Genomic DNA, 24,109 nt, shown 5'->3' with positions numbered 1-24,109 from the left:
GTGAGCCTTCACTAGCACTGTAACAAAAAACAGTAATTTCTGGCGCAAGGACATTTGGGAATGCAGTGGTGATATGATTAGTCTCTGTCCATAAATACGCCCATAGATCCTTGATCAATTGGGGCAAAAAGGGACAGCTATCCTCAGAATATAGCCAACTCTGTGGGATAAATCAAGGGAAGAGAGAAGGAAGCACCATCTAAATGTAGCAGTTAAAAGCAGTGGCTGGTGGTTTTTTGGTTGGGGGGGGGCAAACAACCAAACCCCACCCCCAGCAACTCAAACTGCTAAAATTAATTCGCTGTTGCAACACACCTGGGTGGGCTCCGGACGCATCCTCAGCATCATGAGCCCACCCTATTTTGAAGCCTATTACAGCCTATGACTCTAATCAGGTGCTTAAAAAAAACCCTAGCCCATGAAAGGGGCAGGATGCATGAATAGGGGGCGGCTATGCATGAATCTATCCACTGCATTTAGGGGGTGGCAAGGAGAGAGGGGGCGGCGCACGGGCACCCCTAATGGACGAGCTGTCCCTGGTTAAAAAGGTACTTTAATGCACAAAAGTTAAAAATACTCACAGGATTGTGTAGTAATTACGCTCATCAAATCATGGGAATACTGCTCTGGTCCATCCTGCAGAATCCATATTGAGCCACTGGAGAGGGAGGAGATGTCTGGAGCGTCCTGTGGCCACAGGTCAACCAGCATGGAACGCACGGCGAATATGATGTCACTGGAAGAAGAGCAATGGCTGGAAATGCAGGTTACACACTCGAGGCCTGTAGAAGGAGCTAGTGATCCGAGCACATAGATGGTGGCCACAGGACACTCCAGTCATCTCATCCATCTCCAGCGGCTCCCTAGCACAACGCAGGTACTGCAGGACAGACCAGAGTGGCATTCCCATGATTTGATGAGCGTATTTACTACACAATCCTGTGAGTGTTTTTAACCTTTGTGCATTAAAGTACCTAACTGCTACACTTAGGTGACACTTCGTTCTCTATTCCCTTGACTGTCACTGTGCATCATGCTCCCAAAGATTGATACTTTCTTCTGAGAATTTGTAAGGAAAGGCCTTCTGTGCACAGACAAAACATGTTCCTTTTCATGCTCACAAGAATTGGGCACTGGCTAATAAATATGCGCATGCGCGAACTCAAGCCAGCACGCATTCTTGTGCGCGAAAGCGCACACGTGCACCTGTGACAGATGTTGGCGCCAAACAGGCTATTTAAACTCAGCCAGTGCTCAGGATCAGTGCTGCTTTGTCTTTCAGCCTTCCCTGCATCCTGTGTCTTGTTATCCTGTATCCTGATTCCAGTTGCTGACACGGCTTGTCTGACCACTCTCTGAACTCTGTCTCCATCGACCCCGGCTTGTCTTTGACCTCCGTTTCTGTCTGCTCCATTGGCTTTTATTGCACTGATTGGCTCCTGACCCGGCTTATACCCAGAACATGCTATTGCCTGCTCCTCTGTACCTGATCTGTCCTGCCAGTGTATGACCCAGCTTGCCTGACCCTGCTTCCTGTCACATCCTGCTGTGCCTGCTGTTCTACAGTCTGCTTCCAGAGCATGCCTCACCTGCCTGCTTTCTCCAGTACCAGTCTGCTTCAGTCTGCCATCCTCCAGCTGCCTACCAGCCCGTCTGCTGCAATGAAGTCTACTGACAACCTCTCCTAACTGGTGTAGATACCCGCTCTGCTACTGGCAAGACCTACAGGCACTCGTGCCACTCTGCACTCGTGAAACGTTTGTTCATATACCAGGGGCCCCGAGTCAGAGGTGTAAGAGAGGCCTTCCTCATCATTTCAGGCTCTGCTACCAGGTATGTGATAGCATATTGCAAAAAAAGATCTTCTATTAGCACCTTCTCAACAGAGGTGCTAATAGAAGGCCAGGATGACATTCTTTTACTATTAGGAGGTCAGAAATGCGTTATATTGACAATTGATGATATCTGTATTCTCCAAAAATTTCTACACACACCCACTAATTAATGGCTCTGTAATCAATTTTTCATCAAACCATTCTTGCTGTGTTTTGCCCCATTGTAATGTCCACTGTAAGACTCCAAACCTCTCCTTTTCCCTCTCACTTTCCTTTGTTTGGAACGACCAGGTCACATTAGTTGTGGTCATGTGCACTGCTCTACGACAGATTCCACAGTTCATAGTCCATAGTCTGTAGCACATCTCATGAGTAAGCGAGAGAGGGTGACTAAGTTCCTACATACATTGGGACCATGTTGAACTAATATAACCAGGAAGTCTGATTACATTAGCAAAAAAGCACACTTGGGTTATGCAGCAGGGGGTTTAGGGGGCAATTACTTTTTCACATAGGGCCAGGCAGGTTTGGACAGGTTTTAATTTAAAAACTGCATTTTGTATTTACTCTGGTTATCTTTGTGTAATATTAAAATTTGCTGGATGATCTAAATCATAATTAAGTGTAACAAATATGCAAAAAAAATCAGGAAAGGGACACATACTTTTTCACAGCACTATATTTTTTTAATAAAAGGGGTTTTATTGACATACTTTGTTATGGGGAATATGCCTTTTTTTATGACATCTGTGAGCTATATTGTGGAAGATGCACATCTGAATCCTACTGGATCGAAGCAGCATCTGATGGCTATTGGTGATGACATCTTGATATACAGTAAATGACCTGCTTAAAGTGGATGTAAACCCCAATTTTTTTTTTAATGTCATAATGTAGAGTATAAGATTTCCTATCATTTGAGCCCAGTCTTGTCACAAAGAGTTAATCCATCTCTGAGCAGTCCTCTTGTATTGTTCAATGAGATAAAACTTGACAGAGAAAAACTTTGTCAGATCCTCCCCCTTGCTGTGAGTGACAGGTGATTTACATATCTCGTGCACTAGCCTAAGAGACATGCAGTATTTTTTAATTCCCACCCCCTCTCCTTTCTTCAGCAGCTCTGCAAGGATTGGCTGTTCCACATCTCAGCATGATTTGGCATGCTGAAGTCATGTGGTTACTTTCCTGTCTTTTCACTGGATGTTAGAGATAATAGCAGAAGTTCAGTGTAAGAAATACACAGGAGAAAATGCATATTGACAAGGGGAGTGTAGAGGTGGGCGGGGAGTCTACTGACATCATGACTCCACCCACCGAGCTCCAGACAACAGACCCACCCACAGAATATGCAGTTTTTCGGGTCTCATAACAGACAGAGGGGAGACATTTGACAGGTAAAGATACATGCAGGAGGCATGTATATCCTTATAGATAACCCCTATGGCAGTAGTTTAGAAAGGATGACATTGGGTTTACATCCACTTTAATATTAGGAGGTCATATTTATCTAGTAAGAGTTTTTTTGTATATTGCCCTGGACACTGTATATTTGTATATTGCCCTTCCACACTGTGTGTGGAATATTGGTTATAAATGTGAGTGGTTATAAATGTACTACACTGTAGTGGTTTTACTAATATACACTATGGAGAATGTGTTTTTTTTCTGCTATACCTTCAAGTTAATTTTTTTCTAAATACCTTTCAGTTATTTTGAGGAGAATGAACGTTTGAGTCCTGATTGAATGAGAACATTACTTGGGGACCATTGGAGATACTGTATTAAGTTGTGTTATGTATGACCTACTTAGGATTAAAAGGTCATATTGATCTGGTGAGAGTTCCATCTGCATATTGCCTTGAGCACTAAGGCAGATTAATAAAAGTGGAAAGGTATGCACTGATTTTATAGCGCTCTTCGTATGTGTGGGAAACAAGTTGTTCTCGTTTTTTATCATCACAGATTTTCTCAATTTACCACACTGTGAAGAATGTATTTTGTCTATGATGTCTGTGAGCTGTCTTTGAGGAACATCTAATCCCTGGTTGAAAGAGAATTGTCACAAACCACAGGTGTGGTTTGGCTGTGCTCAACTATGGGTGTCACCTGCTATTCTGTGGGCTTTTATTTCCTTCCCTTTTATCACTTCCTGGTCCACCTCCTTGTTTGCTTGCCTATATAAGATATGCTCAGTGTAGCCTACATTGCCTGAGCAACTTTGCAGTTCTCGTTTGTTTGCTACTTATGTATTCTGTGCCTGACTACCCATTTACCGATCTGGATGTTTCGTTCACTGTCTGTGCTTAGTTGTTGCCCATCCTGATCTCCACTTGTCTCCTTGGTTTCCTGTTTGTCTCCTGCTGTTTGTACTCTGCACATGCAATTGGTCTCTGTGTCCTCAGCTGGTTCCAGCTTGCTGCAAGTCCATCCCTGCCATCAGGTGCCCTGGTTAAGAAGTAGGCTGGGTCTTATGCCGCATACACACGGTCGGACTTTTCAGCTACAAAAGTCCGACAGCCCGTCCGACAGACTTGCGGCGGACTTTCTAATGACATACGATCACGCAAAAGTCCGACGGATTCGTACGTGATGACGTACGACCGGACTAAAATAAGGAAGTTGGTAGCCAATAGCTGCCCTAGTGTGGGTTTTTGTCCGTCGGACTAGCATACAGACGAGCGGATTTCTGGGTCCGGTGGAGTTACGACGTAAAGATTTGAAGCATGTTCTAAATCTAAAGTCTGTCAGATTTGCGACTGGAAAAGTCCGCTGAAGGACCGGTGAAGCCCACACATGATCGGATTGTCCGCCGGCTTTGGTCCGTCGGCGTCTGTCGGACCAGTCTGGTCAAAGTCCGACCGTGTGTACGCGGCATTAGACTCTGCATTCTGGGAAACCCAAAGTTGGTGATCTACAAGGGCTCACTACCACAGACACTTGATAAGAATAGCACCTAGCGACCACTGGCGATATTATATCTTGATATATATGACCTACATAGCGATAAGAGGTCATACTGATCTGGTGAGAGTTTTATCCGCATACTGCTTTGGGCACCAAGGGGGATTAATACAAGAGAGAAGGAGCACACTAAACTTGAAGTGGTTTTCCCGTTTGAAGGAGCTGGACTTTTTACATATGCTTGCTGATCGCGGCTGTTTACCATGTGATCGCTCCGTCAAATGACGGAGCGATCACATGTAAACAAACCGGCGTCATGTCATGACGCCGGTTCCTCTCTCCCCTCTGTGTACCGATCGGTACAGTGTGAGAGGAGAGAGGGAGGGATCGGATGGCAGCAGCGCTGTGGGCTGCATCTGTAGTGCCCACAGCGCTGCTCTGTGACACAGAGCCACAATCCATCCATCCATGCTTAGCCATCCCTCCATGCTCAGAAATACCCTGCAATACTCTGCAATACCCTGTGCAATACTCTGCAATACCCTGTGCAATACCCTCTGCAATACCCTGTGCAATACTCTACAATACCATGTGCAATACTCTGCAATATCCTGTACAATACTCTGCAATACCCTGTGCAATACTCTGCAATACCCTGTGCAATATCCTGTGCAATACCCTGTGCAATACTCTACAATACCATGTGCAATACTCTGCAATATCCTGTACAATACTCTGCAATACCCTGTGCAATACTCTGCAATACCCTGTGCAATACTCTGCAATATCCTGTGCAATATCCTGTGCAATACCCCGTGCAATACTCTGCAATACCCTGTGCAATACTCTGCAATGTCCTGTGCAATACTCTGCAATACCCTGTGCAATATCCTGTGCAATACTCTGCAATATCCTGTGCATTACTCTGCAATACCCTGTGCATTACTCTGCAATACCCTGTGCAATACTCTGCAATACCCTGTGCAATATCCTGTGCAATACTCTGCAATATCCTGTGCATTACTCTGCAATACCCTGTGCATTACTCTGCAATACCCTGTGCAATACTCTGCAATACCCTGTGCAATATCCTGTGCAATACTCTGCAATATCCTGTGCAATACTCTTCAATACCCTGTGCAATACTCTGCAATACCCTGTGCAATACTCTGCAATACCCTGTGCAATACTCTGCAATATCCTGTGCAATACTCTGCAATATCCTGTGCAATACTCTTCAATACCCTGTGCAATACTCTGCAATATCCTGTGCAATACTCTGCAATATCCTGTGCAATACTCTGCAATATCCTGTGCAATACTCTGCAATATCCTGTGCAATACTCTGCAATACCCTGTACAATACTCTTCAATACCCTGTGCAATACTCTTCAATACCCTGTGCAATACTCTTCAATACCCTGTGCAATACTCTTCAATACCCTGTGCAATACTCCGCAATACCCTGTGCAATACTCCGCAATACCCTGTGCAATACTCTGCAATACACTGTGCAATACCCTGTGCAATACTCTGCAATATCCTGTGCAGTACTGTGCAATACCCAGCCATACTCTGCCATACCCAGCCATACTCTGCCATACCCAGCCATACCCAGTCATACTCGGCAATACCCTGCCATACTCAGCCATACTCAGCCATACTTGGCCATGCTCAGCCGTACTCGACTGTACTCACACATGTGGTATCGCCATACTCAGGAGGAGTAGGAGAATCTATTTTGGGGTGTCATTTTTGGTATGTACATGCTATGTGTTAGAAATATTGTATAAATGGCCAACTTTGTGTTAAAAAAAAAAAAAAAAGCGTTTTAACCACTTCCCGCCTGCCGTCATATGACATCCTTGACTTTGTGCAGGGATATCTGAATGATGCCTGCAGGTACAGGCATCATTCAGATATCATCTTTTTCAGCCGGTGACTCCCTACACCATAAGAATGATCATAGTGGCTGTTCCACTGCTTGATCGTTTTTACGGGAGGCGAGAGGGGACACCCCCCCGCCACCCTCCGGTGCTTCTACCGACTCACCGCTACGATCGAAGCCAGGATCTTTTTTCTAATTATTTCAGGCTTCCCAGCCTAGAGGTGAGATGTGGGGTTTTATTGACCCCATATCTCACTGTAAAGAGGACCTGTCATGCCATATTCCTATTACAAGGGATGTTTACATTCCTTGTAATAGGAATAAAAGTGATCAAAAAATATTTTTTTGGAAAAAAGTGTCAAACTAAAATAAATAAAATAAAAGGAACAATTAAAAAAACATTTTTTTTAAAGCGCCCCTGTCCCTGTGTGCTCGCATGCAGAAGCGAACGCATACGTAAGTCCTGCCCACATATGAAAACGGTGTTCAAACCACACATGTGAGGTATCGCTGCGATCGGTAGAGCGAGAGCAATAATTTTGGCCCTAGACCTCCTCTGTAACTCAAAACATGTAACCAGTAAAAAATTTTAAAGCGTCACCTGTGGGGATTTTTAAGTAGTGAAGTTTGGCACCATTCCACGAGCGTGTGCAATTTTGAAGGGTGACATGTTAGGTATCTATTTACTCAGCGTAACTTCATCTTTCACATTATGCAAAAACATTGGGCTAACTTTACTGTTTTGTTTTTTTTTTTTAAGCACAAAACAGTTTTTTTTTTTTTGTTTTTTTTTAAAACGCGTTCGAAAAATTGCTGCGCAAATACCGTGCGAGATAAAAAGTTGCAACAATGCCATTGTATTTTCTAGGGTCTTTGCTAAAAAAACATATATAATGTTTTGGGGTTCTATGTAATTTTCTAGCTAATAAATGATGATTTTTACATGTAGTAGAGAAATGTTAGACTTGGCCTGGGTGCTCCAGAACGCCTGAAGGTGCTCCGTGCATGTTGGGCCTCTGTATGTGGCCACGCTGTGTAAAAGTCTCACACGTGGTATCACCATACTCGGGAGTAATAGCAGAATGTGTTTTGGGGTGTAAATGGTTGTAAGCATATGCAGTGTGTGAGAAATAACCTGCTAATATGACAATTTTGTGGGAAAAAAAATCTTGATTTTGCAAAGAATTGTGGGAAAAAATGACAACTTCAAAAAACTCACCATGCATCTTTCTAAATACCTTAGAATGTCTTCTTTACAAAAAGGGGTCATTTGGGGGGTATTTGTACTTTTCTGGCATGTTAGGGTCTCAAGAAATTAGATAGGCCGTCAGTAATTCAGGTGTGATCAATTTTCAGATATTGGCACCATAGCTTTTGGACTCTATAACTTTCACAAAGACTAAATAATATATACCAATTTGTACTTATTTTTAACAAAGATATGTAGAAGTATAAATTTTGGCCAAAATTTCTGAAGAAAAATTACTAATTTGCTAAATTTTATAACAGAAACAAATAAATTCATTTTTTTACCGAATTTTCAGTCTTTTTTTTTCTTTTATAGCGCAAAAAATAAACCCAGCGGTGATTAAATACCACCAAAAGAAAGCTCTATTTGTGTGAATAAAAGACAAAAATTTCATATAGGTACAGTGTTGCATGACTGAGTAATTGTCATTCAAAATGTGAGAGCACTGAAAGCTGAAAATTGGTCTGGTTATTAAGGGGGTTTAAGTGCCCAGTGGTCAAGTGGTTAAAATTGACATAAGATTTTACGGCTTTTGAAATGTCCCATAGAAAACATAACAATCAGTGGGCTTATGCTGTATAACATAGAAGAAAGGGCGATCTACCCTAAAAGTGGCTTCTGGCAGCATTAAGGCCAGAAATCCAAAGTGATCATCAGTATTAGTTACGTCTCTTGTACCATCTTCATCTGCGTTCACCGTTGCCAAGCTAATTAGGTCTGACACAAATAAGTTGTCTTTAGATATCCTTGTAAATGTCGCTTTTGTATCATTGAAAACATCAGGCATCCCCATACTTGACATAATATCTTTCATTGAGTAGGCACTTTCTATTTCAAAGTGAGGGAGAAAAACTGTAGTATATTTTTTCTTCATGTACTTGGGGTCTGTCCAGCTAGTCAGCTTCTCAAAAGACATGTTTTCCACCACCTGAAAGATGAATGGTTTTAAAATGACTTAATAAATACGAACATACTCCAATGTATGAAAAGTTGAAAAAGATTTTATGTGACTCTGGTTTATAATTGTTTGTGTTTAATATTAGAAATTAAATTTGAACAAGTAAACTGATCAGCTGAAGTTCAGTTGGGATGATTTACTAAAGGCAAATAGGCTGTTCACTTTGTAAGGGTAGTCGTACTGACTCACACTACGCAAGGGAATTTTCCCCAAAGCTTAGTGAGTGAGTACCACATGTGAAAACAGAGCATGTTTAATACTAAATTTTCTGTAATAATACTAATACTACACGTTTAATACTACATTTTCTGTAATAATCAACTATTAGTCTTACTACAACTTAGGCCCAACAGGTAACAAGCCATTAAACAATGGTTCATATTTAAATAAAGTTCCTTTTTATTAAAGTGGCCCAATAACCACTTGTGCAGTAACCACTTGAATTAGCTTACATATTCCTTGGTGTGTTATGGAGAACATGTCCAGCCAGCTGCAGTGTGTAAAAATGATTCAGCTCCCGGTTCTGTGCACTAGTGTCCCCAGAACAAAGCAAGAATGTGTGAAGATTCTGGCAGCTGCCGGGACCCGGAGATGACATCACTAGGTGTCCGGAAGTGACACGGCTATACACCAAGAAGTAGTGGCACATGAGCTGGAAGGAGATGCTGTGTTGGACTCCACAAGGATGGGAGCAGGACAATCACACACAAGGGAGGAATGGAAAGGTGCTGATTGCTATAACACGTGTTGGGGTGTGTTCTGACAACATGTTTTGTCCATTCCCCTGAAATATGTTGTCATATCAGTCTGCGCCTTTCCGTTCCTCCCTTGTGTGTCCATGTCCCATTTCTTTTTGGATAGGACAGCCCCCACCTGTTGTAGGATTAACTTTCCGCCATATTGTGCCATAGGCCCACTCATGACATCCCCAAGTTGAGGCCTGACTATTTGAGAATAAAGGAATATCCACACACAAATGCATTTCCCCCACTTTACTGTAGCCTTTCTGTGACATAGCACATTGACATACTAACAGCGTCTTCAGGACAGAATGCCACACATGAAGTTAGAGAATCTGTAGCAGTCATTTCAGTGCAGAGTGCAAGAACAAATCTTTTAAGCCATCTTCCCTCTACACCTTCATTTCTCTCCTTGGGAGCACCACGAATTTGAGGCCACTTCCCCATGTATATTAAGTCCACAGCATTAGCTTCCATCATCACAGGACCCGCAGCTGAGGGTCAGGAGGCTCAAGGTACCTTCCTTTAGTATGCCATTCTCTTCCCAATATACCTTTCATAACTCCACCAAGCCGGGCACACTCCCATATTGCGCACTCATTCCCAGGCTTAAACACTACTCAAATAGAGGACTCTGTTCAGGCCTCCCAGGCCTCATGCACTTTACACCTGCAGGATCTGCAGAAGATGGTCAGGGAGTGACTACAACAATTCCTTCCTTGTTCTGTACCACCTCACCTGGGCCCTTTAGTTTCGCACTGCAGGTGAATACATCTTGGTAGCTCTGGTATCTCATTCTAATACCTTGTCTACCCTAGCTGCTTCTGGGCTACCTGCTGCAGTTTTACTGCGGCAGGTTGTTTCCCCTACGCAAAACCATGTAACTGTACGTAGGCTCGCACAGTGGGGGTGCCAATGCTCGTGGCCAACGGTTGCGATGACCACCGACCACAAGCGATCGTGAGCTGGAGACACAGAACAGGGACGAGTTTTTTATAAACACACACTTCCCTGTTATGTTCTGACAGGAGTGACAGATCGTTTGTTCCTAATAGCTAGGAACCACGATCTGTCACTTCCTGTAGTTAGTCCCGCCCCCTTCAGTTAGAATCACCTCCCAGGGAACACAGTTAACCCCTTCAAGCCCACTAGTGTTAACCCCTTCACTGCCAGTGACATTTTTACAGTAATCAATGCATTTTTAATCGCACCGATCGCTGTATTAATGCCAATGGTTCCAAAAATGTGTCAAAATTGTCCGATGTGTCCGCCATAATGTCGCAGTCATGATAAAAATCGCAGATTGCCGCCATTACTAGTAAAAAAAAAAAAAGAAGAATAAAAATGCTATAAATCTATCCCCTATTTTGTAGACGCTATAACTTTTGTTCAAACCAATCAATATATGCTTATTGCAAATTTTTTTTTTTTACCAAAAATTATGTAGAAGAATACATATTGGCCTAAACTGAGGCAAAAAATAGTTTTTTTATTTATTTTTGGGGGATATTTATTATAGCAAAAAGTAAAAATAATGCGTTTTTTTTTCAAAATTGTCGCTCTTTTTTTGTTTATAGAGCAAAAAATAAAAACCGCAGAGGTGATCAAATACCACCAAAAGAAAGCTCTATTTGTGAGAAAAAAAGGACGTCAATTTTGTTTGAGTACAACGTCGCACAACCACGCAATTGTCAGTTAAAGCAGCGCAGTGCCAAATCGCAAAAAGTGCCCTGGTCAGGAAGGGGGTAAATTCTTCCGGGGTTGAAGTGGCTAGGCTCCACCTATCACTGACATTTATGTGGGCACAAACCCCACCCATTATAGCACTGGAGGAGGGATTTCTCTAAAAGGGGAGCTAATACCAAATTACAGGAAAACCTTGGTTTGAGAGTAACTTGGTTTGAGAGCGTTTTGCAAGACAAGCAACATTTTTAAATAAGTTTTGATTTGATATACAAGCGATGTCTTGACATACAAGTAGCGTCATGTCACAACTGATATAAAAGAGAAGAGAGGCGCCTCTAAGGGTAGCAATATGGTTACGTTTAATGAAGGTACAACATTTCGAAACATTTCGCTACACATAGAGGCGCCTCTCCTCTCTTTTATACTCTGTAGCTCCTGATGGATTTTGCTTCAAATTCCCTTGTGGAGGCTTCCATTTGTGAATGGATATTTTATGGTTACACAACCTAGTCACATTGCTATAATCTTTTTATATGGACTATAAACTGAAGGACAAATGAATAAATGGTTGTGGAATTAATCATATGGGTTTCCATGATTTCTTATGGGGAAATTCGCTTTGATATACAAGTGCTTTGGATTACAAGCATGTTTCTGGAACAACTTATGCTTGCAATCCAAGGTTTTACTGTACAACGTTCACTTTACCATATTATACTGGGAACAGAGCCATCTTGTGGCAGACAAGCTAACTGCACCTGCAAACATGTTTGCATTGCAGGCAAAGAAGGTCAGACACAGCCTTTTTGCTTGAATGCATATATTTAAACTGCACTTGAATGTAAAAGCCAACATTTAACAGCATTACCCCTATACACATGTTCTTACTTTCTGAATTATTATTTTTGGTACAGAAGTAACATTAGCAAAATGTTTTTAAAGACCTGCACTGGTTCTGAACACAGTCTACGGTGTAGGGAAGAGCTGGCTGTAGGGGGGCAGAGTAAGTAAAATTGCATCTCCTAGACAGAAACAAGCAGTTAACCATTGCAGTGTGAATGAAGCCCTAGTACAAGGGAGGACTTTTAGTTTTACCCACGATGGGCTTAAAAGCAAAACTCTGGGGAAATGTTTTTCCCCATGCAGTGGGGCTGTGCCCGCACTGCATAGGTTAACTGCTTGTCTTTGTCTAGGACAGTGGTCTCCAAACTGTGGCCTCTGTCCTGCCCTTGGGACACTTTTCCTCAAACTGACACCAATGATGAGGTACTATTCCCCCCCATTGGTACCAACCATGGGGCACTACTCCTAATAAAACTAATGATGGGGCAGTATTTACGTCCACTCCCTGGTTCCGCCAGGACTTTTTCTAATTATTATATTATTATTATAATCACATTAACCACAGTCCTGCCACCTAAAGCCTGATGGAAAGGAAACTGATCCTTTGTTTAAAAAGTTTGGGGGCCCCTGGTCTAGGGGATAAGAGAGCACATACAGTATCTCACAAAAGTGAGTACACTCCTCACATTTTTGTAAATATTTTTATGTGACAACACTGAAGAAATGAAACTTTGCTACAATGTAAAGTAGTGAGTGTACAGCTTGTATAACAGTGTAATTTTTCTGTCCCCTCAAAATAACTCAACACAGCCATTAATGTCTAAAATTGAGTACACCCCTATGTGAAAATGTCCAAATTGGGCCCAATTTGCCATTTTCCCTCCCCAGTGTCATGTGACTCGTTAGTGTTACAAGGTCTCAGGTGTGAATGGGGAGCAGGTGTGTTAAATTTGGTGTTATCACTCTCACTCTCTCATACTGGTCACTGGAAGTTCAACATGACACTTCATGGCAAAGAACTCTCTGAGGATCGGAAAAAAGAATTGTTGCTGTACATAAAAATAGCCTAGGCTATAAGAAGATTGCCAAGACCCTGAAACTGAACTGCAGCACAGGGGCCAAGACCATACAGTAGTTTACCAGGACAGGTTCCACTCAGAACAGGCCTCGCCATGGTTGACCAAAGAAGTTGAGTGCACATGCTCAGCTTCATATCCAGAGGTTGTCTTTGGGAAATAGACGTATGAGTCCTGCCAGCATTGCTGCAGAAGTTGAAGGGGTGGGGGGTCAGTCTGTCAGTGCTCAGACCATACGCCACACACTGCATCAAATTTGGTCTGCATGGCTGTTGTCCCAGAAGAAAGCGTCTTCTAAAGATGATGCACAAGAAAGCCCGCAAACAGTTTGCTGAAGACAAGCAGACTAAGAACATGGATTACTGAAACCATGTCCTGTGGTCTTATGAGACCAAGATAAACTTATTTGGTTCAGATGTTGTCACAACGTGTGTCACATGAAAAGATGTAATTAAATATGTACAAAAATCTGAGGGGTGTACTCACTTTTTTGAGATACTGTATATACCAGTGTTTCTCAACTCCAGTCCTCAAGGCGCACCAATAGGTCATGTTTTTAGGATTTCCCTCAGATGAAACGGCTGTGGTAATTACTAAGGCAGTGAAACTGATAAAATCCCCTGTGCAAAATAATGGAAATCCTGAAATCATGACCTGTTGGTGCGCCTTGAGGACTGCAGTTGAGAAACACTGGTATATGCTCACCTAATCCATTGATCTTCCCAGTACAAGACCAGTCCCTGATGCTTCTACCCCTCCCCCTCCGTGTGGGCATGTGGTCTTGTGCAGTGAACAATTCTTGACGTCATCACACCCATAGACTGGCTCTGGACGTGAGGAAGATAGGATCAGTTCACTGCTGGATGTGGGGGATCGAAAGTTAGTATAAGTTCTGTGTTCACCCCTAGACAAAAGGAGCAGTTAACCCATGCAGTGCAGGCACAACCCCACTGCATGGGAAAAACATTTTTTCCAAAGTTCTGCTTTAAAGTGAACTTGTACTTTTTCCTATTCATCATGATAAAGAAACAGGTTCACTTTAATGCTGCCCCCAATAGCAGCACACCCTCACTTTCCTTTTACTCCACACTACTCAATTTAGTGTAGCACCCTCTATCATAGGTAGGTGCTAGCATAGGATTTTTTGCTAGGGAAACTGTCAGTGCAGGTAAATTTAGGCAGGCCTATGCTTTGAGCTAGGCCTGTCTGTTTTGATCTGGGGGCAGGGAGTGGTTAGTGTAGCAGTGGGTGTGACCACCTGTGCTTCAGGGAGAATTTTCTGGAAGAGGGGAAGGGCCTAGAACTGGAGTGGCAGACAGCTTATGTGGGAGCCCTGACCAATCCCCAACTGGAATTGGCAGGGGGCGGGCCTCCTATATAAGCTGAGGTAACAGGCCACTGGGAGGAGTTGTCAGCTGGGAGAAGTGAAGAATGGAGTACTAGACAGCAGCAGGAGGGCACCCCCATCTGGGGGGGATGCACCGATCACAGGAGGAGGCCCGGGAAAGCTGTGAGGGAACTTCACCTTTACACGGTCATTGGTGAAGTCCTCATCATTACACGGTCATTGATGAGGAATTCCTGGAACAGAGGGGCAGGAGAAGCTGTCGGAACGTACGGTCCGGTTAAGTTCTTCACCATGGACTTGGGGCAGAGAAAGGTCGGTGAGTGTACCACAGTGGAGTGCTGGATGTGGAGACATGCCAGGGAGTCTGTGAGGGAACTTCACCTTTACACGGTCATTGGTGAAGTCCTCATTATTACACGATCATTGATAAGGAGTCCTGGATAAGAGGAGAGACTGTGGGGAATAGTGTCAAATTGATGTGGCCCGAGGGCACAGAATTTGTAAGCTGGGCTAGCTGGGAACAGTAGTCCACCGTTCAGCACATGCTTTCAAACTACTAGGCCTCCGGGGAGAGGTACTGCAGGCCTCTGGCCTAGTAGCAGCAACCAATCAGAGTCAGCATTAGAGACTATTCAGAGTGGGTTCTTTTGCATACAGAAGAAGATGTGACAGGAAATTAATGTGCTACAGTATAAGTTTGTGCAGGAAGAGAGGACTTCTGGGAACTTCACTTTTACACAGTCATGGGTGAAGTCTTCATCTTTACACGGTCATTGATGAAGAGTTTCTGGGAGCAATAGTCTGCAGGAGTTACGCAGAGGAGGAGCAATAGTCTGCATGGTGATGCAGGGAAGAGTCTGTATATTATAAATGCGCATCATTCCTTCAGGCTCAAACAAAGTTCTAATCTAAAAAATAAATAAATATGATGGCGAAGTATTTTATGGGTATCCCATATACCCTTTTCCCCAACCAAGTTATACCCCCCAATAAACAAAAACAAAGCAAATGACTGTTCGTTGTCTCTGAGGTGATATATGAAGGTCTGGCAGAAGGGTGATATGGTGGATGTTTGTTACTAGTGGCAACCACACCGCTACATTAGTAATGGAGAAAGAGAATAAAAAGCTCAATGTAAGTTTTAAAATACATCTCGGGGAAAAATTGATATCCCTTCATACCCAGCAGTACTGGGTTTTTCTTCACCTGTACAAAGCAGGAATTTCAATTAGATGAAATGTTCTTCAACAGTAAACACTTACTTTGTATAGATCGTTACTGTTGTCTGGCAGCATTATGTACATACAGAGATCCTTTCCTGCTCCATACGGAAGCTCGAGGATCCTCAACTTCTCATCGTCTATAGTTCGAAGATTAAATTTGCCCTGTGCAGACATCATTTGTATAGGTACCTTTTCATTCTGCGAGATATAAAAGTGAATTCACATGTATATATGACATGAATATTTGTGCTGGCAGCATAACTAGTTTGTGAAAACATCGAACAGCAGCTATACTTTTTAAAATAAACTTCAATGTAACTAAATAGCTGCAAAAAAGAAAACTTTGCTCTTTGTTCTTTTGCAGGACTTCAGGAGTGAATCTTGCTAGTACATCAAGAAAGAAAATGTGTGAAATTTGGTTGCACAGTCTGAAGCAGCTGTGCATGGCATCCAATCAACCTTTTACTTTCAAAGCTTAACTAAACGAGATGAAGCTAGAAGCTGATTGGTTACCATGAACAGTTGCTCCAGATTCTGTCTGTTCCAGTTTTAGTAAATTACCCCTAGTATGTTTATGGAAGGGCTTACCATAGTACATGCATGCAGCCTTATACAGTACAATAAAACACCGTGAAGGGTAATGATGATATGCAAAGTGCGGTAACTGTTAGCGACCAATCAGATTTCACATTACTTTAGCCACCGAACAAGTCATTGTTACACTAATGCCGCGTACACACGAGCGGAAATTCCGCCAGCAAAAGTCCGATGTGAGCTTTTGGTCAAAAATTCCGACCGTGTGTATGCTCCATCAGACCTTTGCTGGCGGAATTCCAGCCAGCAAAAGATTGAGAACAGGTTCTCTATTTTCGGTCGGTAAAAGTTCCGATCGGAAATTCTGATCCTCTGTACCAATTCCGACACGCAAAATTCCTACGCATGCTCTGAAACAATTCGACGCATGCTCGGAAGCATTGAACTTCATTTTCTCGGCTCATCGTTGTGTTGTACGTCACCGCGTTCTTGACGGTCGAAAGTTCAGAGAACTTTTGTGTGACTGTGTGTATGCAAGCCAAGCTTGAGCGGAATTCCGTCAGAAAAACCATCCAAGTTTTTTCCGACGGAAATTCCGCTCGTGTGTACGGGGCATTAGGGATACTGCACAAAGTCCACTGCATTTTTCCTTACTGAATAAACAAGATTGTGTATAAACATTTGCCATAATATGTGAATATTACTTTTCCACATAATTAAATTACTCCATGTGACTCAATAGCCTTTTTTATGTAGTGCCACTGTCATTGTAACTACTAAGTAAGGTTGTCAAAATATATACTTACATTGCTCAATGTAAACTCATAATTTTTCGTCTTATATTTAGGGAAGTTCTGTGTCCAGTTTGCTAATAAATATGCCGTGTTAACTACTACAATCTTAGTGTTATTGGATATTAATGTTTCAGGCATATTTTGAAAAGTACCTAAAGAAAATAAAAACATGTATTCATTTTTGCAGGTTCCAATATATATTTCACGTTTTAGCAACCTATAGCTCATTGATCAGTTCAAAAAGCATAGAATTTTATTATGGAGATTGTGCTGTGGGAAAGTTAAAGCAGACCTTCAGTCATTTTTTCAACTTTTAATCTATTAAATCTTCTGTCCTTGTTGTTTTAACTTTGGATAGTAAAACATTTTTTTCTGCCATTAAATACCTTATACAGCCCACTTCCTGTTTCTTGTCTGGTCATTAGTCTAGGCTTATGACATCATGCACAGCTCTCTCTCTCACTCTTGTGAGAGTTTGCCAGGAAGAAAGGGGGGATGAGTCATAAGAGGGCCAATGAGAGCTGCAGGGCTGCAGAGCTGGAGGTGGGCTTCTGTGTCTCTGTAAATCCAGGAAGTGAACAGGCAGCAGCTTCAGCTGCCCACAGTTAAAATGGCTCCAGCCAGACTTAGTCGAGGGAGATTTCTACAGGATATTTGGCAAGTACAGAATCACAGTATATATAAAATATGCAAAGTGGTTGGAGGGAAGGTTCAGAATGGCAAAGATGTTTTTATTACAAATTATGTGAGCGGACCTTTAGAGGTTTGGGCGGCTTGTTTTAAATCAATTCTACTGCTGGTTAAGAATATGTCAATTGTCTGTGCACAAGAATACTTTAAGTTGTATCTGCTCTGACCAACATATTTTGAAAACACATACAAAAGGAAATGGAAACACATAAAAAAGGAAACAACTGCAAATTAGATGTGATTTGGTGCTACGCTCTGAATCTCACGCTATCTTGCATTGGGTGGCTGATTTTTTTTTTTTTTTTAAGTACATGGCTTTCAGATGCTTACGATTGACTATCTTATGTGCATAGAAATCAGTCTTTGGTTATTGGTTGGTTTTGGCCACCGGGATGTAGCCATCATGCTGTAGTGTAAGAAAACTTATATAAGTTAAATAGGATTATGGTCTGTTGCATTGAACATGATGGATCCATGTAGGAAAAGAGTTTGGCACTTGGAAGACAAACAACTGATATATTGAGCCCCAGATCACACACGAGGGAACTCAAAACAAGAAATTTGCAGGGTATTTCTAGGGAGAAATTAGTTTAGCTACTATTATGAAAGATGACTGTGGGACTTTCAAGCATGGAGCATTGTGCTACCTAACTTGCACCAGGACCCTACAGGACTGAGCATTTTATTGTTTTATTGTATGTGCAGATAATGGCCCTGGTTCCACATTCCTAAAGGTAAATATGACCATGCAAATAATGTACACATAAGGTATTGTTTGCATAGCATAGACAGGGCTATATTTAGAGAGCATGCTGTTATTTACTAAAAAACTAACACTAGAATGTGCTACTGGAAAGCTTGATCATCAACTATTGCAGCCATAGCACACAAGGGTCCACCGCCAAGACCAGGGAGATCTTCCCATCCACTGCTTTTAGTAGCAGGAGCCAATCCTGGACATCTAGATAGAGCATCAGCTTCAATACTCCTTGGGCCAGGTTTGTACTACAGAGTGAATTATAATTAGATAAGGTAGCCAGACAGGGATGTCCTGTGGCATCCAGTTTGGCTTGGGTTAGGACATATGTCAAAGGTTTATTTTTATCCATTCTTATTTCAAACGTAGCTCCATACAGATAATCATATGACTTTCCAATAATGGCCTGTTGACTCTTCACTTCTTTAACCATTATCCATTTGCTTGTAATCATAATTTGGCTTGTAAGATTTAGGAGATATTTACCATATACTCTTGCACCGATGTCATCGGCACATGCGCACTAAAGAAAGGGCATGCTCGTGATGTTTCTATAGGGCTCGTGCCGTGACCGTCGGCTCCCACGTACATGCATCCGTGGCCCCCGGAAGGAAGAGGGGTGAAGATGGATGCTTCCACACAGCAGGGACAGCGGTGACTTTGCTGGCTTCCTTTGCAGGTAAGTGCAACATAATGGGCTAGTATGCAATGCTTTTACTTTGCAGGGGAAAAAGAAGAAGTAAAACCCATCAGGGTTTACTTCCTCTTTTATGTGAAACCCCTTTAATGCTTGGATAATGGATTCTGTTTAATCCTTGGATACTGCAATGTTCTTTATAGTGGAAGTACTTATTTATAATGTAATATCCTGTCTCTGTGTTCCTGCTGTTTTCCAATAAAACTAGAAGGACTCAGCCATATGTCCACCATCAGCATCCTGACTGGTAAGAGTCATACCTGCAGGCTTCTTAGCTAAAAGACAAGTTCCATTTGGTTCCTATGTTTTACTGGAATTTGGTCATCACTGTTGTCCCTTAAAACAATGTATCCCTCTGTTTCAAAATAATCCAATAAAATGTACTGAAAAATACGTTTATACATTTTACCTTTGCTCTTCTCTTCAAGCCAGCTATTAATGTGTTCCATTGCATCCCTTGGTGCATTTCTGAATGCAACTTTCTCTGGTTTAGAGTTGTACCACACATTGCTATTTATATAAGCCTTGGAAGAGAAAATAAAGCCGTAAACATCTTAAACAGCAGATATCTCTGTGTTGCCAACATTGTGTTGTATGTCGAAATATTTCTTCTAGTGATTTTTACATGGGTGTATAAGGATCTGCATGCTAGACTTGTTATAAAGACTTAAGCCGCATACAGACGAGCGGAATGTCCAACAGAAAAAGTCAGACGGAAGCTTTTCATCGTCTATTCCGATCGTGTGTATGCCTCATCGGACTTTTTTTTCCGAAAATTCTGACGGACCTAGAAATAGAACATGTTCTAAATATTTCCGACGGAACCAATTCCTATCGGGAAAACCACTCATCTGTATGCTGTTCCGACAGACCAAAAACTACACATGCTCTGAAGCAAGTACGAGACGGAAGCTATTGGCTACTGGCTATTGAACTTCCTTTTTCTAGTCCCATCGTACATGCTGTACATCATTGCGTTCTGGACGGTCAGCTTTGGTCGGACTTTGGGTTGACCGTGTGTAGGCAAGACCGCTTGAATGGAATTCTGTCAGAGTTCCGTCTGAGAAACCTTCGGAGTTTATTCCGACGGCAAATCCAGTCGTGTGTACACGGCATAAGGCTATGTATATGCAGAAATCCCTCTATAGTTTTCATGTTTTTTTTTAAATGATCTAAATACAAATCACATAAACCCCCCGTTCCATTTGGTGCTATTCAGTCCTTCTATGCATTGCCCCAGAACAATCCACAGTGATCCCTTTCCCCAAAATAATCAGGTCCGCACTCACCAGACTAAAATGCCTTTCTTTCTCAAGAAAAGGCACACAAGCTCAAGCTGTCTCACAAGGAATCATTCTCCGTTAGCATGGGTGACTGCTTTGGACTCCAAACTGCAGTGTCTCCCCTTTTCAATAGAGTGAAACCAGGCTCAAGCTGGTCTTTATATTTGTTTTTATTGACACAATGTTATTCAGTTTACTTTACCACTTCAATACCGGGCACTTTGCCCTTCCTGCCCAGGACAATTTTCAGCTTTCACCGCTGTCACATTTTGAATGACAATTGCGCGGTCATACAATACTGTACTCCAACAAAATTTTTATCATTTTCTTCCCACAAATAGAGCTTTCTTTTGGTGGTATTTGATCACCACTGGGGTTTTTATTATTTGCCAAACAAACTAAAAAAGACCGAAATTTTAAAAAAAAATAAAGTCTTTCTTCGTTTCTGTTATAAAATTTTGTTTTCTCCTGATGAGGCGGCACTGATGGGCACTGATGAGTTGGCACTGATAAGGTGGCACTGATGGGCACTGTTGAGGAGGCACTAATATGTAGAATTGATGGGAACTGATAGGCGGCACTGATATGCAGCACCGATGGGCGGCACTGATGGGCAACGATAGGTGGCACTGATGGGCACTGATAGGCAGCACTGATGGGAACTAATAGGCAGTACTGATGGGCACTGACAGACGGCACTGATGGGCACTAATAGATAGCACTGATGGGTAGCACCGATGATGAGGTACTGACAGTCATTACTGATGGGCACTGATTGGCATCTGTGAAGGGCACTGACAGGCGTTACTGATGTTCACTGATTGGCACTTTGATGGGCACTGATTGGCACTTTGGTGGGCACTGACTGGCAGCTGATGGGCAGTGATTGGCAGATGTGGTGGGCACCTCTGATGGGGCTGAGCTGATAATCAATGCGCTGATTATCAGCGCAGACCCCCCTCTGACAGGAGAGCCGCCAATCGGTTCTCCTGTGAGCGCGAACCCGAGGAAAGCCATTAACCGGCAATTCCTGGTTACACAATGTGATTGGTCACAGCTGATCATGTGGTAAAGAGCCTATGTCATAGGCTCTTTACCACGATCGGATTTGCGGTGTGTCAGACTGACACACCACACCACCGATCGCCGTGCTGCGTGCCCCCACGGGTGCGTGATCGTGGCTTTTCCTGCTGGACATCATATGATGTCTAGTCAAGATAACTTAACCTCTTTGCGTACATCATTCTGTTATATGGTGGGTGGGAAGTGGTTATTTTTGTTATTATTATTATTATTATTATATACAGTGTTGTACTATAAAAGGCAATGTAGATTTAATTTATTTTTTACTTTTTGGGGTTAAAGCAGTATTAAACCTAAAAGCAAACTTTTTCATGTTGAAGCCTAGAAAATCTTAAATAAGATAGCTGCATTAGTTTTCTTTTTTAGGCTTTCTTTCCTTTATTTTCACATGGTGATGTGGCCAGTAATTGTGTTGTTTTTCAACAGCACAAGCTGTCCTGCAGATGTCGTAGTTAGAGGGTTGAGACAAACCATTCACCACTGACAGGGATGCTTACAATTATTTATTTATGTAAAACCATTATCCTGAAAGGAAAAAAACTGTTTGCTGTTCATTCTTAAAAATTATTAGCTGGAATTCAGCTCTAATTTGTTAGTGTATCTACATCTGCTAGTGCATTTAACACTCAACGGGTCAAAACAGAGAGGAAAAAGCTTAAAATAGAAATCTAATGCAACCACCACATCTAATGATTGGTAAGCTGCAATATACTACATTTTTGGTTTTATTACTACTTTAAGTACAGCAGTGATTTTGGCTGTCTGTGTTTCACATATTTTATGATTATCATTTGTAATAAATATATATATATATGTATGTGACTGGCCCAACCAGGACAGGGGCTTTTGGAGGGGACTGCAGGCTAGCCACTTGCCTACTGATTATGGGCCCTGGCATTTGAGGGGGCTTTATTCTTAGGGGGGTATGTGCCTAGGGGACCTTTGGAGTAGTTTTACTTCAGATTCAAGTCCATGTCTCCCTAAAACACACCAACTCTGAGAACTGGACTGCTTCGACCCCCTCCTAGACTCAGAGACTTAAAGCAAATCAGCTTAAAACAACTTGATGCTGGTGTCTCCTGCTGTAATCTGTTTATTAAAGTGTTATGTATTTACAGTTATGTGTCTCTCTTCCTTTTTTTTTTTATTCATTTTAAGAAATCTTTGTTTATTCTTTACAAAATTCAAAAATCCCTCAACTGACACTAAGCCCCAGTATGCAGCGTAAATTCCCATGCCCCCCCCCCCACCACCACCACCACCCCCAACCTGCAGTCGTGCTTCCGGTAAAGTATGCATTCATTACATGAACTTTCGGCGAATCTCCCTGTTTTTTTGAAGGATATCCACTTCGCCCACTTTGCTCCATCCAGATCCTCTTCTATCTCTAGCCTAGTATCTTCAACCTCAAGATATAGGTTTCATTAACCTTTATTAACCAATCTCGAATGCTTGGGCCCTCAACCTCTTGCCATTTTTTTGGTATTAAACTTTTTGCCACATTAAGAAGTACCGGAGTTAGAGATACATTATACTTGCTAATATGACCTTCAGTCCCATGGAACAAACACACCCAAGGGTCCTCCTTGATCTCAGTACCCATTATCTCCTGTATTATCTTTAGCACATCCTGACAGAATTTTTTAATAATTGGGCACTCCCACCAGAGGTGGGCCATTGTTCCCCTGCTGGAGCACCCCCTCCAACAGTTTCCAGAAATTTCTGGTTGTATCTTATTTATTCTATCTGGTGTCATGTACCATCTGGCTAGGCATTTGAAATTTGATTCTATCATTCTTGTGTCTACTGCTGATTTATGTGTTGCATTTAGGATGGCCTCCCAAGTCACTCCGCTGGATATAGATCCCAATTCGGATTCACATTTATTGAAATATAACGGTTTCGCTGCTTCACCCTCATCCTGCACTATTTTGTATAATTCTTTTGTTTTCCTTATAACTCTATTCTTTAAGAACAATTTCTCCAAAGACCCGAGGTTCTTCTTATCTCTAATGGGACCGGGGAGGCTTTTAATAAAGAGCGCAAGCTGGTTATATCGCCATGTGTCTATTTTCATTAGGTCCTTGAGTAGGTTTAGCTCCTGAAAAGTGACAATTTTACCGTTTTTCATAATATCCATCAATTGTGTATCATTATTTTTTATCCAATTCCCTCCCACTTCCCTCAACCCTGGCGGAAAAAAATCATTATTTTTTAAATAAATAAATGGTGAATTAAACTCCCAGGCATTTTGTTTATGTAACTGGTCCCAAATCTTTAAAGTGTAGCGTGTTATGTTATGTGCATTAGGGCCTAGCTTCCTAAAGTGTGGGGGATTCCAAATTAATTGGTGTAGTTTTGCACTACTCATATCTTTTTCTAAGTTTACCCATCTTTTATCTATCGGTTCCTTTCCCCAATCTAACACCCGTGATAATACTATCGCTCTGTGGTATTTTTTAAAGTCTGGAAGAGCCAGACCACCCTGTGCTTTATCCCTACTCAGGACCTTGTAGGCAATCCG

The 24,109-nt window shown here is 42.1% G+C and overlaps 1 protein-coding gene across 2 annotated transcripts in view; it reads right to left on the bottom strand.

Annotated features, from left to right (window-relative positions):
- Nucleotides 1–943: 943 nt before the first annotated feature.
- LOC141144859 (leukocyte elastase inhibitor-like) overlaps nt 944–24,109 on the bottom strand; it is a 110,558-nt gene continuing 87,392 nt past the window's right edge. For both annotated transcript variants that reach the window (XM_073630942.1, XM_073630943.1), the window contains exons 4-7: nt 19,629–19,743; nt 17,088–17,227; nt 15,787–15,945; nt 944–8,801 (exon numbers count right to left, since the gene is read on the bottom strand). In XM_073630942.1, the coding sequence (XP_073487043.1) occupies nt 8,397–8,801; nt 15,787–15,945; nt 17,088–17,227; nt 19,629–19,743 (819 nt within the window). In that variant the 3' untranslated portion in view covers nt 944–8,396. The remainder of the gene's footprint in view (nt 8,802–15,786; nt 15,946–17,087; nt 17,228–19,628; nt 19,744–24,109) is intronic.

Source organism: Aquarana catesbeiana, linkage group LG05 (assembly GCF_042186555.1).
Source record: "Aquarana catesbeiana isolate 2022-GZ linkage group LG05, ASM4218655v1, whole genome shotgun sequence".
In the NCBI taxonomy this organism is placed as follows: domain Eukaryota; kingdom Metazoa; phylum Chordata; class Amphibia; order Anura; family Ranidae; genus Aquarana; species Aquarana catesbeiana.
This window is presented reverse-complemented; position numbering and strand designations above follow the sequence as displayed.